Source organism: Fundulus heteroclitus, unplaced genomic scaffold (genome assembly GCF_011125445.2).
Source record: "Fundulus heteroclitus isolate FHET01 unplaced genomic scaffold, MU-UCD_Fhet_4.1 scaffold_95, whole genome shotgun sequence".
Lineage (NCBI taxonomy): Eukaryota > Metazoa > Chordata > Actinopteri > Cyprinodontiformes > Fundulidae > Fundulus > Fundulus heteroclitus.
The window spans coordinates 154,459-173,760 of record NW_023397417.1 but is presented as its reverse complement, the minus strand read 5'-3'; the positions used below and the strand labels follow the sequence as shown (position 1 = coordinate 173,760).

Genomic DNA, 19,302 nt, shown 5'->3' with positions numbered 1-19,302 from the left:
AGCCCTGATGTTTACACAGTGTGTAAACAAATGTGTAAATAAATACCTGTTTTCATGCCGATACGTTTTCTTTGCCTCTTAAACAAAGATAGACATGGTATTATGCATAAACATATAAATTAATACAAATTGTACATTTCAATAAAGTCATAAGTTTTGTTCATTTCTTCTCTCTCTCTCTCTCTCTCTCTCTCTCACTCACTCTCACACACATCTAATTCTGAGCTTTCACACCAACAACAATAATTTCTTTGAATATTTTTGCTTGCTGTTTCTATCCATATTCATAGAGTTTAAGCCTGGATAAAGGTTTTAAATTTCCAGGTAGTTCCAGTCTTACACTTTGCTTGCAACTGGGCCAGGAGCTTAATACCCTGAAAGAGACTGTTTAGCAACTGTTTAGTAACTCCAGATCCTTCGTTTGGCAACGTAATTCAGCCTTAGTTTGTCAAATACAGAGAAAACAAATTAATAAGCATTAAAGTGCGGTTTATGGGTTGGGTTTCTTCAATGTTATCAGCATGTTAAAAACTCATCTTCAGAACCAATGTCTGATAAAATAGTGATCTGCACCAAGTAATCTACTTTCAGCAGTTATCACCGGTTATTGCACCGTAAACTGCAGAAAATACGGTCAGAGTTGCTCTGTCTGCCTTTACTACCGTCGGCTCCTATGGAGGAGGGACGTCAGGTCTCATAATAACGAAATAATAATATTTCGTCACTTATTTTAGAGCCCAAATAAGCGATTTCACTTTCAGAAACCTGCCCAAAAAAACCGCAACCCGTGACTCATGAAACTTAGAAGCGCTTTTAGAAAAAAGAAGCCCAAAGTCGCATGTGTCCGAGGGTAAAAGAAACTTTGCGCTTACTGTTGCGCGGGTCTGTTTTGCTACAGTTTTCTAGCGCTCTTGAAACTACGGAAAGCGCCGAGGGTAAAAGAAACACAGTCCGGAGAGCGCAGCGGGGGAAAAAACATTATGGAACGGTGTGTGTGTTTTGACGCGTGATTAACGGCGACAAAAAAATTGTCGGCTTTAAAATGGGTTTACGTTAACGCCGTTAATAACGCGTTTAACTGACAGCACTATCTAGAATATTTAATTTTTAATAATATGTTTGTAAATCAATGTATTTATTTGCACCGTTTTAGCTGTTCTAGAAGATTTCTTTCTATCAACATGCTACACAGTTTTTTTCCATCTTTCTTTCTTTTCTTTTTAACTTGAACAGACAGCTCTTATTCTATCTCAGTATGCCATTTTTAATAACTCCACAGTGTTTTTTTAACTGTATAGGTTAACACTTTGATATTTGTGAAAAAAATAGTTTTAATGAAAATATGCCTAGGAAATCAATACATACAGCAGATTCCTTAGTAAGCACTGTATTTATAAAACGGGGTTAATTATAACTCATATGCATTATTATTATTATTATTATTATTATTATTATTAATTATTATTAATTATTATTAATTATTATTAATTATTATTAATTATTATTAATTATTATTATTGTTGTTGTTGTTGTTTTTGCTATTATCTGGGGGTGGTTAGTTTAAAAAAATCTCATGATGTTAAATTTAATGATTAAAAGTATTACTGTAGGAACTAACAAGTTGTTTCATTTTTATTTGTCTGTGTAGGTAGTTGATCCTCTTCTGCCCCCTTCAGACTCTCATGAAATAATTTTGCTAAGTCTTTGTACAGCCTCTGAGAGGTTAGAGACATCTGTAATGGAGGGATGTGCAATCAGGGAAACAAAAAAAAGGACCACAGGATGCTAAATATGAAGTGGAGATAATTTACAAAAACTGTTTATCTTGAAACAACTGTCTATGTTGCTGCTATCATAGACAGGCCTAGGGCCTCTCTTTAACAGCAACACCTTGAGGCTTTCATGCTCACGGCTGCTCAGCCAGATGTGCTAAAGATGCTGGACAGTGATCAGATAATAGATGGAGTAGCAGAAAATAGTCAGTTAATGCTGCAGAGGTTAACAATGACAGAGAGTAAACAATGTAGGTTAAGAAAAGCAGGAGCTTACTAGATTTTTTTCCACTCTTTTTTTCTCAAGTTGAACTTGTTAAGCTTAAAGGCTACTTTGTTGATGGCAAAAAAATGTGGCTTTGTTATAGTTCACCCTTTGGCTATATATCTCTACATGTATGTTGTTGCATTAAATTACAATGATCACCTCGGTGGGCCAGTCCTTTAGGAACTCGCGGGCCACTTTTTCTCCCCAGTCTTCCCCTGACATGGGTCACATATGGGCAAAACCATTAGATTTTGGTCACATTTCCCTGCAATAATTTTTTTTTTTTTATTTGTTTGTTTTGTTTTTGTAATTAACAATTTTGATTTTACCTACATGAATCACATGAGAGAATCATATCTGAGCTAATGTTAGTTTATATATTTAATTTGGAAATAAACTTTTATTTTTAAATCCATCTGCAATGATATGTGTAAACTTTTATTTTATTACACCTGTCAGTAAAAACCGAAACAACCCGAGTGGTTCCAGGTCTCCCCAGCTGGTCCCTGAAACCCACGAGTGATCTGGCTTTCAGAATTTTTTGTGCAAGTCTGCTTTTTGTAATAATGACTGTCTTTCTGTCCTTCACAACATATTTTGTACATTTAGAGTCAATGTATTTTTTTCTTATTGTATTAAGACAAAGATGTGTCTGTTGTATGTATTTTAAAGAAGTGCGTCCTCAATCTACAAAGGAACATGAGTTTGAATCTTTTTATCAGTATATTTTTCTTGCGCAGATTTTTGACCCACATGGAGGGAAACTCTCAGGAACGATTAAAAAAAGGTTTAATGGTCTGTTTTACTACATTTGAATTGTTACAAGTGTGTTACTGTGTATATATCAATGAATTACTGACATTGATTATATGATTCAGCAACCCCTGCTACCCCATGAGGGAATAAGCAGGTCAGAAAATGGATGGATGGGTGGATTATATGATTCAAAAACCCTTTGTAAGCAAATTCTGTGTATTTTTAAAAAAAAAAAACAGTAATTTAATAGACCTTCAAGGTTTTAAGGATAAAAACACATTAATCTGATACATGGATTTTCCTTTGTCTGATTTTGTTATGCATATGCTCTGTGTTTTCAATCCAGGATCATTTGTGTTTTTGGGCTGGCTTCTGTTTGCCACGTTATGATCTTGTCCACTTTACCCAGCTAATACAGTGAGCAGCTTCACCTCTTACTCCTAATTACCTGCGTTGAGTCCACCTCTGTCCATATATAGCTGCCTCTCAGTGTCAGTAGACGTTCAGTGCCCCTGTTTGGCATCGCCTGCCTTCTTGACCAAGTTTCTTGTCATTTGGATTTGCCTGTTTTGCTTTGCCCTTGCTGTACACCTCACCGACTCCCTTATTGTTGATATGACTTGGGCAGTTTTTAGACCTCTTTAGACTTTAGGCTTTACTTTATTAGTTCCCTGAAGGGTAATTTGTTTGCAGCAAGTAATAGTAGTAGTAGTAGTAGTAGCAGCCATCAACTAATCACACAAACAATACAGACAATAGACAAGACAGAAGGATAACAAGCGACCCATAAAAGTTAAAGGAGATCAATCTAAAACATTACCACTACCAATTCCAAACATTGGCATTACCAATGCTGCCGAACTTTTAGTTTTCCCTTTACTCAACGTAAATGCATTTTTGCATATGTTTTTGCACCATTATTTTGCACATAAAAAAATGATTTGAACATTCTCTTGCATCTGTGATTGCAACACTGTTTATCTCCAGCACTGTTACAAGTTTACTTTTTGATCACTGGTGCACTTTATATTGGAAGATATTCCACCTGAAATCTGACTGTACTCCATAAAGTATATGCAACGAAATTCCGTTCGGTATTCACTTTATACATACAAAATGACAAATAAAGTTGTCTAACTCTAAGTGTCTGTAACACACATTTGCAAAGACTTGAAGTAAAGATTAACGATAAAAGCTACAGTTGAAGTTAAAATTAAAGATGTGCAGCAATTAGAAATCAACCTTAAATCAGGACCGGATTTAAGGTTCTAATCTTACAATTTGTTTTAAAAGCCATTGACTGTAAGGACAAAACGTTAAGACCTCGATTCTCACCTAGCCATTTGGACCTGCCTGATCTCCTTTGCCTGCCTGCTCGGTGTGGGACCCTTGTCCTTCTCACAGATCACTGCCTCCAGCCTATTTTGCCCATCACCCCCTGCTGTTTGCTACCTGCCAGCTGCACGGCTTGCCTCCAGCTCCTTTCTTGACATTACCTGCCTGCACCAGGATTTTGCTTGTTTATTTTTTGTATTGAACATTTCTAAAACCCAACCCAGTGTCTGGTTCAAATGTAGGATTATCTAAAGCCAAACATAACTGATTCATTCTATTCATTAAAATAATGATGCAAAAACCTGTTTGTAAAAGAACAGATTTTAAATTGTTCTGATTGGTTTTACAAGGCACCCAAAGATTTTGGGCTTGATGATTTCTCAATGTTATTCCTTCAGTGTGAACATACCAGATCCCCTCAAGGTGGAGTAATCATCATTTGCAATCTCCTCCTTCTGAAGAAGAAACTGGAGTCAACTGGTATAAATCTTTGATTAATAACATACATTTCAATGAAGTTTGTCTTCTGCATTTAACCCATGTCTTAAGGAGCAGTGGACTGCTGCCATAACAGAAATACATTTGTTAAAACCTTTTTACATTTTACTCAATGTACGAAGTGGGCTTTTTTTGTGGAAGGAGGAAACAAGATTTTTTCCATTTAACCTCTTGTTGGTAGAAATATTGTTACACAGGAATTTATGAACCACAATGTGAGCCATTTCTTTAACAGCATATGTATAATTTTTTTATTTGTGCCAATACAAGATTGTACAGGGCTTTAAGTGGTCTCATTTTGCTTTGTTTTACACATTAATCAGGTGAGTTAGAGTTAGAAATCAAATCAACAATGGCTGCATGACAAGGATCTGGTTAATGTACATCTACTACTCTGACATGTAGTGTACTTTGCTGTCATCCTGTTTTGTTTTGTTTCCAGGCCCAACTGCACGTCACATTTCACATTATTGAAAGATGGGTCATGGTTGGAGGATGATGCAAAGAGAAAAAATAGAAGGATACCACTAACTACACTGATGACAGACATCAACAAAATGCTGTACTATTACAATAATGATTTTAGAGAGACTGGGCTTTTATCATTTAGCTCAGAATACTTGTATCTTATGTATGTTATATGTGTTCAGTCATTTTTTATATTGAATAAAATCATGTATTTAAAAATATTTCTATAAAATTATATTTAATGCAAAATAGTTTTTGACTTACATATTTCCTTGATGCAAACTGAATGTTTCTAACGAACATATGAGTTAATTTATATAAAAAAAAATGGTAACAATTATTTTGTAGTACAGTGTTACCTTAACGGAATTAAAAATTTAAGAGAAAAATCTATTTACATTAGTGCTAACTCCTAACACAGTTAGCACTACATCCACATGTGTAAGCTATACGATTAACACATTTCTTCTTGCTTTAACACATAATGCATACAATTAACGCAAATTAAAAATGCTCAAACTCCTTTTACACACCGACTCAAACAAGACCAAAACAATAGAATTTTACACCCAAATTTACCAATGCTTTAACACTGTATGTCAGAACAGATAACACCACGTTCTAAACCTAACCTTACAGGCTAAAGTCAAGGTGAACAACTCTTCATATTGAATTGAAACACAAATATATTCCCTGTATTTTATTCCATTGCTAATGAGAAACATCTGATTGAAGTTATGCAGTTGTTGAAATCACAGATAATTCCCCTATAGGAAGCACACTCAAGTGTTGATGTTCTTTCAATCACATGATCATATGCTATAAAAGAGGACTCTTTGGGCTGGTCATGGCTGAAAAAGGAACAATTTGGAGCAACACAATGTGAGGCAGAAAGAAAGAAAGAAAGAAAGAAAGAAAGAAAGAAAGAAAGAAAGAAAGAAAGAAAGAAAGAAAGAAAGAAAGAAAGAAATGCCTGCACGAGGGCGAGGAAGACAAGTACCAGGACAAGGGAGAGGAGTGGGGCAAGGTAGAGGGTTAGGAGTAAGAATGCGCAGTGGCGCTCAAAGAAGGACAAGAGCTAAGATAAGATAAGATAGTCTTTATTGATCTCACATTGGAGAAATTCACTTGTCACATCGGCTCAGTAGTCAGTCAATAGTCAGGAGTAGGAAAGGGTGCATCAATTATATACAGTGGATCAAAAAGAAAACGAGAAAAACATAATAAAAAAAAGAATACAAAAGTACAAAAATACATACATACATATATATATATATATATATATATATATATATATATATATATATATATATATATATATATATATATATATATATATATATATGCACCTGACACATCTAAAATAATGCAGCTTCTGTAATTTCAGCTGATGATAGTGTTTTTTTTGTCATTGTGTTATGATTGACTAAATGTTCCTGTTGGAAGAGAACATGTGTTAGTGTTTTGAATAATTATTTAATTTTGACACATGTTTGCAGTGTTTTGTTAGTGTATTATTGTATTTTGAAAATTAGTTTTGGAGTTTAGTTTACGATGTGTGAATTTGAACATGAAATTAACAGTTTCACCAATTGTGTATTTTAGGTGTGTTGGTGCGTTAAGAGTTTAGGAAACCTGTTAAATGTATTGAAAACTGTGTCATAGCGATTTTAAAAAAAACTGTAAAATGACTCTCTGTCGTAAACTACAGTACATATTCTGTATTTTAAGAGAAAACATATTCTCTCTATTGTCTTCTTGCACTAAGACAAAAAGTTGTCTGTTGTGTATATTTTAAACAATTGTGTCTTAATTGACAAAGGAACATGAGCTTGACTCTTTATATCAGTGTCATTGTTTTATGCAGATTATTTACCCACATGTGGAGAAACTCTTGGAAACAATAAAAAAAGGTTTAACGAGTGGTCTGTTGTACTGTATTTGCTATAAAAATTATTTATCTATAGACATTTAAAAAACTTAGTAAACAAATGATGTGCTTTTTTTTAAAACAAAAAACATTTTAGGTTTTATAGATAAAGGCACCAAGTAGCCCCTGAGGACCACATGTGGTGCTCATAAGCCTGTTCTAAAAAACAGCACAACCCAACAGTAAGCTGCATCTAAATCCTTATTGTCACACATAAATAACATTACCCAGTCTGCTTACTTCCATCTTTGCAACATTAACCGCCTCCGTTCCTCCCTTACCACTCGCACTACCTCTGTCCTTATCCACAGCCTCATTACCTCCAGTCTTAATTACTGTAATTCTCTTCTTTTCGGCCTCCCTCATAAATCCCTCCATAAACTCCAACTTCTTCAGAACTCAGCAGCTCGTGTCATCACCAGAACTCCCAATTTTCATCAAATTTCCCCTTTTGTATTTTCATTTTTATTTTCTGTAAAGTGACCTTAAGTGTCCAGAAAGTTGTTGTTAAATAAAATGTATTATTATTATTATTATTATTATTATTATTATTATTAGTAGTAGTAGTAGTAGTAGTAGTAGTAGTAGTAGTAGTAGTAGTATTAGTATTATTATTTTATCCCATCACTCTTCCTGTTTATTCACGCTTGCATTTATATAGATTTAAAAAAGACAATATCTATAACAAAGCATGAAAAATATGTTATTTTAAATAACGTTAAGGTGAACTTCTAGTTCAAAGGTCAGTACTGGTAGCCCTTCATGTGACACAGCACCAATGAAGTAAATCTCAGTTTCAAAAAGGTTGGTGACCCCTGCTTTAATCTGATGCATGTTTTTTCACTTGAAACCTGATTTGATCTAGTCATTAAAATGCTATTAAAAAATGTTTATGAAAAAATAGATTCAAATTCTTTTTTTTAGATTAAATAAATCTCAAAGTTATTTCTCTAGTGTAAACTGGCAAGACCCCATCAGATCGTCAGTGAAATGTTTTGCTAATTGTGTTTGTTCTAAGATGAGTGGTGTTAGAGCTCCCCCTGTGGTGTCTTCTTGTTACAACTATTCATGCATCAAGGAGTTTTTGTACAGTGTTTCTGCTTCCTGTGTCACTGTGGCTGTCGAGCACAATAATAAACAGCAGAATCCTCAGCTGTCAGGCTGTTCATCTGCAGATACACCTGATTTCTGCTGTTCTCTCTGGAGATGGTGAACCGGTTTTTCACTGAGTCAGAGTAGTAGATGTAGCTGCTGCCACTGTTGATATAAGCAATCCACTCCAGTCTTTTTCCAGCTGGCTGTCTGATCCAGTTCATGCTAGGAGTGCTACTAAACCCAGAATATGTGCAGGTCAGTCTGTGGGATTCTCCAGGCCTTTTAACCACTGGTTCTGACTCAGTCAGTGTTTGACCATCAGTACCTGCAGACAGACAGATCATTAGCTTCTAAACTGTAATAATTCTGTATTTACTCACTAAGAGGTTCCTCTAAATGATCCTTTATTCTCACCGGTCCAGTTAACTGCCAGGATGAGGAACGCGATCACAACCTGATGAAGTCTGATCATTGTAGAAGCCATTTGTCTCTGCTCAGTCTGGACGTGTCTTTGTCTCTGATTTACTGCAGGTCTTGAACTCTCTCACAGACATGTAAAGGTGGAAGCAGTGAAAACTTTGCATCAACTCCTCCCCCTGGAAAAGATACGGAACTCATCTTGATTTTCTGCCATCATTTGCTTTCAATATCATTTTGAGATTATTCTTGGACATATTGATGGATTAATTTAAACATAAATTTTTAGTTAATTTGCCATCACTTTCATTTAAAGCCATAAATATTTAAATACAAATAATAACATCTGTAGCAACCATGTAAGAGGAGAACATTGTATATATAACATGAATATTAAAACAGAGATGGATTGGTCTGTAATCCTTTTTCAATTCATGATTTTTTGTCAAAAAAAAAAACAATTCAGACACTTTTTTTATATCTAAATATTAAACCAATTGCCAATCTCTTTATAGAAGTGGGTAAATATTCCTCATATCTGGTAAACCAAAAGTTAAATGGAAGTCTGGAAAACAGGAATTAACACTTGTTGATAAGAGATGTTCGTTGTTGTTTTTTGAGAGTTTGAATTTAGGTTTGTAATCTTTTTTGAAGGTATTACAGTATGCTTCTGAAACATTACAGTATAATGTTTCTTAAGTTTAAACATTTATTTTTGTATTTTTACTTTTAGTTATATCAACATGTCAGGGATAAACTTAGCATGTGTTTTATGTTTCAGTTTAATCGATTAGCTGATTTAAAAGTGCCTCTTCTGGTGGTTTTGGGTTGCATGTATTCTGAGGGGTTTTTGTACAGCTGTGCTGCTTGTTTTTGTCACTGTGGTCTCGTCTGGCACAGTAATACACAGCAGAGTCTTCAGGCTGCAGACTCTGTCCATTCAGACTCACAGAGTTGCTGGAAGTATCCACTGCAAAAGTGAACTTATTCTTTAAAGAATCTTTGTAGATTGGGGTGCATCCCTTGCATGTGTAACCAATCCACTCCAGTCCTTTCCCTGCAGGCTGTCTGATCCAAGCTGTCCAGTAGCTGCCCAGATTATAAGAGACCTGACAGCTGATGGTCAGACGTTGACCTGGCTGCACAGTCACAGAGGCTGGCTGTGTCAGCTGTTCACACTTCACACCTGCAGAGGAAAATATTAAGTTTATAATTACCACATAAACAGTGATCAGTCAGTTCATTGTGCTCATGCTGTAAAAGTTTCTGCGTCAGTGAGACTCACAGGATCCAGCAACCAGCAGCAGCAGCAGAGCTACAGAGAACATTTTTGTGTTGAAGTTGATCTGATGGGAGTTTTTCTTCTTCTGCAGCTGACAGCATCAGACCAAGACTTTAAACCAGAACACTTCATTTGCATGATGACGATGCTGCCTGTCAGTATTTTTGACTTTTACACTATTCTTACATTAATTGTATTTATTCAGGTAAATCAAAGTTTACCACATGGCGGATTTAACAGTTTACACAATCCTGCACAGATGTTTATAATGTAAAAAGGAGACAATGATTAAATACTTTAAATACTTTATTATATAGTATTCCATCTGTTCACCATGTCTCGAGTCCTTGAAACAACATTCTCTGTGCAGCTGAGCCACCTCACTGTCATTGCATTTCAATTTAAAAGTGGTTCCAGTGTAAATTTATGAAGCAACACGTTCTAAATATAAGTTTATGTTTTCTTAGTCATAACAAAGACAATACATTTTGCTGCTCACTGCTGAATCACTGAGCATCAAGCAAATCTGCTGATTGGCAGGTTTTTATGAAGATGAACATCAGAAATCGTTCCTGTTCACCCTCTACACCATATTTGAGTACGGTGTGTTGAAGCATCTAAATATTACAAGACACTGGCCCTCGAAGGTTGACCAAAATGCCGATAAAAATAAAAAATAAAAACACATTTATTTCGGGTATGTATAACAGATAGTCTGTTAATTATTGACATCAATTCTATCATTCAAAAACCTTTGTTAGTAAATTCTGTAATTTTAAACAGAAAACTTCAAGAGAGATCGAAAGACCACTCTAATTTGATGTGCTTATTTTCTCCTGCAACCTTATTAAATATAGTCATTAAAATACTGATGCAAAAAACTGTTTTTGAAATAATAGATTTTAAATTCTTCTTTATTAGGCACCAAAACATGTTGGTTTTAAAAACATCTCAAAGTTATTTCTCCAGTGTGAATTGTCCAGATTCCTTCAGATCATCAGAGACATGTCCATCTAATTGTGTTTGTTGTGATAAATTGTGTTAGAGCTCCCCCTGTGGTGTCTTCTTGTTACAACTATTCATACATTAAGGAGTTTTTGTACAGTGTTTCTGCTTCCTGTGTCACTGTGGCTGTCGAGCACAATAATAAACAGCAGAATCCTCAGCTGTCAGGCTGTTCATCTGCAGATACACCTGATTTCTGCTGTTCTCTCTGGTGATGGTGAACCGGTTTTTCATTGAGTCAGAGTAGACGGTGCCACTGCCACTGTTGATATAAGCAATCCACTCCAGTCTTTTTCCAGCTGGCTGTCTGATCCAGTTCATGCTAGGAATGCTACTAAACCCAGAATATGTGCAGGTCAGTCTGTGGGATTCTCCAGGCCTTTTAACCACTGATTCAGACTCAGTCAGTGTTTGACCATCAGTACCTGCAGACAGACAGATCATTAGGTTCTGAACTGTAATAATTCTGTATTTACTCACTAAGAGGTTCCATTAAATTATCATTTGTTCTCACCGGTCCAGTTAACTGCCAGGATGAGGAAAGCGATCACAACCTGATGAGGTCTGATCATTGTAGAAGCCATTTGTCTCTGCTCAGTCTGGACGTGTCTTTGTCTCTGATTTACTGCAGGTCTTGAACTCTCTCACAGACATGTAAAGGTGGAAGCAGTGCAAACTTTGCATCAACTCCTCCCCCTGGAAAAGATGCAGAACTGCAGGCATTTGGTTTTAATAAGTGTTTTGTATCATTTTTGGAAATGTTAATGGCTTTCATGTAATTTATCATTACTTTCATTCAAAATCAAAGATTTAAATTCAAATAATTACAAATATTGTGACTGTCTGTAGCAATTTTGTCAGAAGAGAAAATTTTAAATATGATGTGAATATGAAGCAGAGGATGGATAGTTTGTAATTAGTGTTTTTTTTTTCACAAAAAAATAAACTTTTTACATATAATAACCAAATTACCATGCTTTTTGTAGAAGTGGGTAAACAATTTTTATTTATGTTAAACTAAAAGTTAAATGGAAGTCTTAAAGACAGAAAATTGCAGATGTTAGTATGAAATGTGTGCTTGATTTTTGTATTTTGGTAGTGATTTAAATTGAAGATTGTGATATTACTTGAACATTTACGTTTAACTTAATGTTCTCTTTTATTATTCTTGATATGACAGAAAAATGTTTCTTAATTTAAAATATTAATTCATTAATACATCAGGAATAAACTTTGAATCAATTGTATTATTTAATTTAAACTTCTAAACATAAAAACTGGTTCAAAATGGAACTTTTGTGCATTTTTTATATTTCTATGTGAACTGAAATGAAATAATGAAATCAAAAGTATAATTTATACATGAGCACTTACATAAATTTATTTAACCAAAATTAGAATTTATTTCGCATTTCTTTCTAATTGTTTTGTGTCAAACTTAATATCGCAGTTCCAAATATATATTCAGTCCACTAATATTTTGATGACTGTCTTGTAGCAAGTTTCTGCTCGACCACACAGTTTTTTGTAGCTATTTAAAAGCTGTTGGTATAGTCCTAGAGATTAAAGGATAAGCAAAAGAACTTCTGTTAGAAAAACACCAGCAAACCCAAATTAATTTTGTGCTCATCCTATAGGTTGGCTGATGCTTTGCAGACAGGAAATAAATAACAATCCAGCACATTTGTAGGAAAGATTGTAAAATTTCAAGAGTTTCCTTCAAAGACTGATCTGAAATTACTCGTGTTCCCAGAATGCCTCATCTAGTAGTTTTGTTAACAATACATGTGTACAGCCTGTGAACGGTATTTGAAAGCTCTGTAGCTGGTCTGTGTCACTGTGGTTTTCTGGTACAGTAATACACAACAGTGTTCATGCAGCACTTTGTGTGCATCCAGAGTCACTATTTTACTGGAAATGTCTAAGTCAAACCTTAACTTGTGTTTCAAGTAATATTCAAAGTAGTATTTTGCAGTCTGAGAACCACCTTTTCTACCAATCCACTCCAGTCCTTTCCCAATAGGTTATCTGATCCAAACTGTTGCAAATCTGCTCCACTCCACAGAGTAAGAGATCTGACATCTGATGGTCAAACATTGACCTGGCTGAATAGTCACAAAGGCTGGTTGTGTCACTGTTCAGACTTATTACCTGAAAATAAACTACAAATATTTTGTACCGGTGTGAAAACAGTCAAAAAGCAAAAGATTGTTGTGCACTCAGCCATGGAAGATAAAATCAGACTGTAAGTTTAAAGGCACTGAAATGTGAAACTTTTACAGTCACGAAGGGGACTGCCCATCACAGCAAGGGCTGCCAGCACTTCTATGTACTAACTCCCCTTGGATTTCCCTCTTTGCCTGATGACTGTGAAAGCATCCACACTGGAGAGACCAGTAAACATGGGTGCAGTCCAGAATTGCAGCTAAGTACAGCCTGCTGTTCAACATCGGAACCTAACCAGCCGACCGCCAGGGAAACAGCCTGTTTGTAACCTTTCCTCAGTTTTTGCAGGAGAAAAGCTGATTTGAAAATCGCCCCTTCAAGCTGTGTAGGGAACCTAAGAACACAGCCACGCTAGGAAGGCCCTGCTGCGACCCCGCCTTCACACGCTGAACGCAGACAACAGGAGAACCAACCTCGAAGCTTCATCCCAAGATGAGTTTCACAAGGAGTTAGAACCGCTTGCTTTCTGGTCAGACAACCAGCCTTCATTTGGTCCGTCTAACTGGATGCCCAAAGTCAACTAAACAGACACAAAGACTGATGTTTGGCAGTGTTTGGCAGGGAAATTTAAAAACGGTGTATTGTTAACATGTTTCAAGGTTTTGACCAAACTAGACCAAGCTAACAGACTACCTCCCACTAGCTTTCTTGAAACCATGCTGTGCTCATATCAGGTTTAAGTGTGTTTTTATAGTTATAATAAACTTTATTTTCACAAAGGTTTTATACACCTATGGAATTTAAATGTTCTATTTTTGTCTGGTTCGCTCATTAGAACCAAAGAGAGCTTAAAAGTCTTTTTAAATTAGTGCCGAATGTCGGCTAGCATATCATAAAGTCCCTTAAATCTTTTAAGGGACTTTAGCATATCACTATTAGCTTCCTCGATAGCTTTCGATAGATTCTGTCCATTCAGAGTCACTGTTTTACTGGAAGTGTCTAAGTCAATACTGAACTTCAGTGTTCTTCAGTGAGTCTTTGTAGTTTGAACCTCCAGTATATTTCCCTCCAATCTTTTCCCTGCAGACTTTCTGATCCAGTGTGTTGCATAGCTGCTCATGAAATAAGAGACCTGACAGCTGATGGTAAGACGATGACCCGGCTGGTTCACACTTCACACCTGCAGAAAAACACATTAAACTGAATTGTTACCAACAGGGAATATTAAGTTCAGTCACGACACACACAATTCTGTGTCCCATTGAGACTCACAGGATCCAGCAGCATCAGCAGGGCTACTGAGAACATGTTGGTGATGAAGGTGATCTGATAGGAGTTTCTCTTAAAAGATACAGAACTGCTCTTGATTTTCTGTAGACATTTGATCTCAATAATCTTGTAAGACTTTTTTGGGTACGGTGATGGGTTAGGTTAAACATAAATTGTCCGGTAATTTATCATTACTTTTATTCAGTGCCATAAAGATTTAAAGCCAAATAATAACAAATATTATGACTGTCTGCACCAGTCCTATTAGAGGAGATCATTTTGGATATAATGTAAATATGAAGCAGAAGTAGCTAGGTTTATAATCATTTTGTTAATTCAGGATTCTTTGTCACATAAACAACCCAAATTTGTATATTTTAATTAACAAACAAATTTCAAAGCTCTTTGTAGAAGTGGGCAAACGATATGTATTTAAGTTGAACCACACATTTAAAGGAATTATGAAAAACAAGAAATTACAAAAGTCAACATGACCTTTTTGTCTGTTTTGGAGCTGTCCGAATTTAGGTTTGTGCTCATATTTTCGATTTTTAAGTGTTGGTTTTATTTCCGCGTATAACTTTGACACTGATTGCATCAGCAAAAACAATTGCACTAGATTCTAATTTTGGTTTAAAAAGTAATCAAAGTTGTTTGTTGTATCACTATTATACTCTGAAAAGACATTGTGTCAAACTTGCCCCTAAAGATTAAAAGTATTTCTTCACCCTTTCCAATAGGACGACACAAATTGTTTTAAAATCCACATTTTTAAAAGCAAGCACACTTTTCCTTCATTCTGGTTTATATTGCATAAAACTACTTTTTTTTATTAAGTGTGAAGAGCATGATAATTTCAGTTTTACGTAAATCAGAAGAGTTAGGTTTTCAAGACTTGATCTCTTGCTGTCTGCTGCAAAAGAAGACACCTTCCCACCAGCCTGTTCACGATACAGGAACTGCATGTGAACCCACAACAATTTTAGGACTATCTGAGAAAAGAAAACCAGAGAGGTGAGGTGGAAAGGCATCTAGGTGGGATAAAAACGTTAAGTAGGACAGAAACACAAGAACATGTTGGGCTTTATGCTTGTGGTACTACAAGAATGACTAAAGGCAGTTTTATGTTCAGATGCATCACAGCATCTGAACATTTTTGTCATTGTGGTCTCTGAGTCGCTGTTTTACTAGAATCATTTGAACTAATGCTAAACTTGGTTTTTAGCAGATCATTGTAGTCTGCGATATATCCACTTTGTGCAGAACCAGTCCACTCCAACATTTTCTCCTGCAGGCTGTCTAATCCAAGCTGTTGCATAGCTGCTAAGAGAATAAGCGACCTTATGTCAGAGTGCAGCTTTGCCTGCTGCACCCTGGACATTTTCTGGCACCTTCCTCCTCCCATACACCCCGATTACGATCAGTTCCACCTGCTGCAGTCAATAAACCCGGCCTCAATCCAAATACTTAAGGACTCGTCAGCCAGCCCTTCATCTCTGGTTCATCGTCGTTCTTCCCTGGATGACTCTCTGCCTTCATTCTCCTGTCGTCAGACTCTTGTCCTGCCAGCTTGGACCCCGCTCCAAACTCTGCTCTGGTTCCGTCCTGAAGCTCACCTTCGGTCCTCCAGCTTCCTCTCGTCTGCCAGCTCCTGACATCACCATTCATCTGCTTCAGCCCGGTAGAGACCCTGGTTTCATCATCCACAACACATCCCTTTCAATAAAACTCTTAACACGAAGCTGTGTGTGTGGCTGAATTCAGGTTCAAACAGAACAGATCATGACACCTGACAGCTGATGGTCAGATGTTGACCTGGCTGTACAGTCTGAGTGGCTGGTTGTGTTAAACTGTCGGCACTTCACACCTATAGCTAATAATAAAACCAAACAAAAACATTATATATAATTATGGTAAAATTAAAAATTCTATAGGTATGATCACATTATTTCTCTCTCAGTGAGACTCACAAGATCCAGCAGCAGAGTTACAAAGAACATGTTGGTGCTGAACGTGATTGGATGGGAGTTTCTCTTCTACAGCTGTCAGCAACATATCAAGACTTTAAAACCCAACTCACCTGATTTGCATAATACCAAAACAGCCACACCAGAAACTGACTCCACTGATGGCAACGAGTCCTTTTGTAGTTTGCCTGCCTGATCCAAGTGTTTTAGTAATGACCAACACTTTAAGAACTGAGCAGGTCAGCTCATTGGGTTCTGCAGGGATTTTGTATTCACTGGGTAAGCGAGCCACAAGAAAATAATTAATTAGTTAAGTATGATTGAAATATGATTACATTTCAATAACTTCTCAGATTTGACAGATTTGACATTAGGATGTTGGGCAGTTTCTGAAGGGAGCAAAAATATGATGTAAGAATGATTTCACAGACACTGGGATTTTCACATTTAGATCAGAATGATTGTATATAAAATATGTTTTATGTTTCCACTCCTGTTTTAACATTGTTTAAAAATATATATTTCGTTAAACTGTTTTTTTATATAATTTTATTGTTAATGTAAAATTGATGTTGACTTACATTATTTTCTTGATACAAAATGAATGTTTCTAACAAACCTCTAATTTAATTTGAAAACATGTAACATAAACAAATTTGGAGTTGTGTTAATTTAATTTTGAATGAAAAAATGTGTAATTTTTCTACGTGCCTAAATTTAAACTTGATCATACAGCTCCTGTGGCTTGATATATCCTGTTAAGGCCCTGAGGGGTTTTTGTACAGCTGTGCTGCTGGTTTGTATCACTGTGGTATCTGACACAGTAATACACAGCAGAGTCTTCAGGCTGCATATTCTGTCCATTTAGAGTCACTGTTTTACTGGAAGTGTCTAAGTCAATACTGAACTTGCTCTTCAGTGAATCTTTGTACGCTGACTCTCCAGTATATTTCCCCCCAATCCACTCCAGTCCTTTCCCTGCAGGCTGTCTGATCCAGTGTGTCCAATAGCTGCTCAGAGAATAAGAGACCTGACAGCTGATGGTCAGACGTTGACCTGGCTGCACAGTCACAGAGGCTGGCTGTGTCAGCTGTTCACACTTCACACCTGTAGAAAAACACATTAAAATTATATCATTACCAGCAGGGAATATTCGGTTCGGTCATGACACACATCTTTGTCTCATTGAGACTCACAGGATCCAGCAGCCAGCAGCAGCAGAGCTACAGAGAACATGTTGGTGCTGAAAGTGATCTGATGGGAGTTTCTCTTGTTCTGCAGCAGACAGCATCAGATCAGCTCTATAAAACCTGACACTTCTGATTTGCATAATACCAAACCAGCTACATCAGAAACACATAATGGAAAGGGTTTTTTTTACACAGTAGTGACCAAAAGGAGGCACAGTATGCTTGTTTTTAAAATACCTGTCTTTAATTAATAATGTTTTCTTATTTGTGTTCCTTTTGTGATTTTTATATTTACCAATTTTAATATTACATTAAAAACACGTCCAACAATCATATCGGAGCTAATGTTAGTTTTTTATATTGTCTAGGACTTCTAAAATCAGCTGCCGTTAAATGTATAAACATTTATTTTGTTACACAAGTCAGTAAATCTCCATACAGCCTGAGTGGTAACTAGTAAATTAAACCCACAAGTTATTTGGCTTTCAGAGATTTTTGTGCAAGTCAGCAAAATATTTCTGTTACAATGATTCTCTGTCTGCCTTCAACTACATACTTTGTACATTTTGAGACACTATATGTTTGTCTTATTGTATTACGACAAAAAAATCTTCTGTGGTCTATATTAAATGTTGGTTCCGAATCTACAAAGGAACAATATCTTTATATCAATGCCATCGTCTCATGCAGATTTCTGACCTACCTGCAGGGAAACTCTCAGGAACAATAGTAAAAAACAAAGGTTTAAACGAGTGGTGTGCTTTTCTGTGTTTGTAGTAAAACAATTTTGTTCTTGCATACGTTGTCATATTTGACAGAATTGGATTGAAGCGCAGACAAGAGCTTGGGAGTTGCATGTTGAATAGTGGCAATTTATTCAACAATGAAACAAGGCTTACACAGTGACAGGGAAACAGGAATCAGGAACATGGCAACAAGAAGACCAGAGCAGAGTAGAAAAACGGTTGAAGACAGAGGACCTGGCAAATGGTAATGGCTGAGCTGACAACAAATATATATATATATATATATATATATATATATATATATATATATATATATATATATATATATATATATATATATATATAGGAGGGAAGACAGGAGGAGTAACAACTGGAACCAATTACACAGGCACGATGAGAAAAATTCAATTAAGCAGAGGGGAAAAGTGCAGTGAGCTGGCAGGAGCAGAAGGAGAACTGAGGGTCCATTCAAATACCTTTATTGGGTAAGGACTCTTTAGCCAAAATGGAAGTTCATCAACAGTCGCCATGACAAGTGCTTTCTGAATAGTGCAGTCAATAAGGAAGGAGGTAAGAAAAGGAGTCTGTACGCTTCCACCTGCAGCTAATTTAGCAAATAAACCTTGCAATATCACTTACCAGCCTAAAAGGGATTCCACAATCCTTTGCATTACATGCTGTATAAGCAGAGGCCACTTCACAAAAACTAACAAAAATGGAGTAGAGAACCTGCACCATGTAATTTAGTTTCAGAAGGCTGTAGAGCCGGATTTGACTCACATCATGCATGTGTGTTTCGGTCACGTAATGACATCGGAGTTAAAGGCTGTTAGAAAGTGGGGCAGCAGTTTGAAGCTCATTTCTTTCACACAATAGAGTTCTTACTGTTGACCCATGAAAGGTCAAGAAAAAAGAGCTATATCAACAAACAGAAACAGTTCATTTATTATATCCATACATCTGATGTATTCTCTTTGTATTGAGACAGCTGAAGAGCAGAATGATATTTAATTAGATCCATATTGTTCCAAATGTCCAAATGTTTAATATTTTCTGACTTGTTTTATTTATTTTCGGGGGGGGGGGTTAAAAAGTAAACTCAATAATCTGTTTTTACATGACAGTGTCATGTAAAAAC

At 36.1% G+C, this 19,302-nt stretch overlaps 1 protein-coding gene and 1 gene segment (V, D, J or C); both read right to left on the bottom strand.

Annotated features, from left to right (window-relative positions):
• Positions 1-2,181: 2,181 nt before the first annotated feature.
• On the bottom strand, positions 2,182-9,867 carry LOC118562494. The segment is given in 3 exon segments: positions 2,182-2,255; positions 9,396-9,725; positions 9,825-9,867. Coding segments are annotated over 3 exon segments (447 nt in total).
• Positions 9,868-10,943: 1,076 nt separating this feature from the next.
• On the bottom strand, positions 10,944-17,464 carry LOC118562493. The gene is made up of 5 exons (XM_036134940.1): positions 17,425-17,464; positions 16,962-17,335; positions 14,265-14,333; positions 11,341-11,470; positions 10,944-11,251 (listed from the first exon to the last, which is right to left on the bottom strand). Exons 1-5 carry the CDS (start codon positions 17,462-17,464, stop codon positions 10,944-10,946), a joined length of 921 nt encoding a protein of 306 aa, XP_035990833.1.
• Between the last annotated feature and the right edge of the window lie 1,838 nt (positions 17,465-19,302).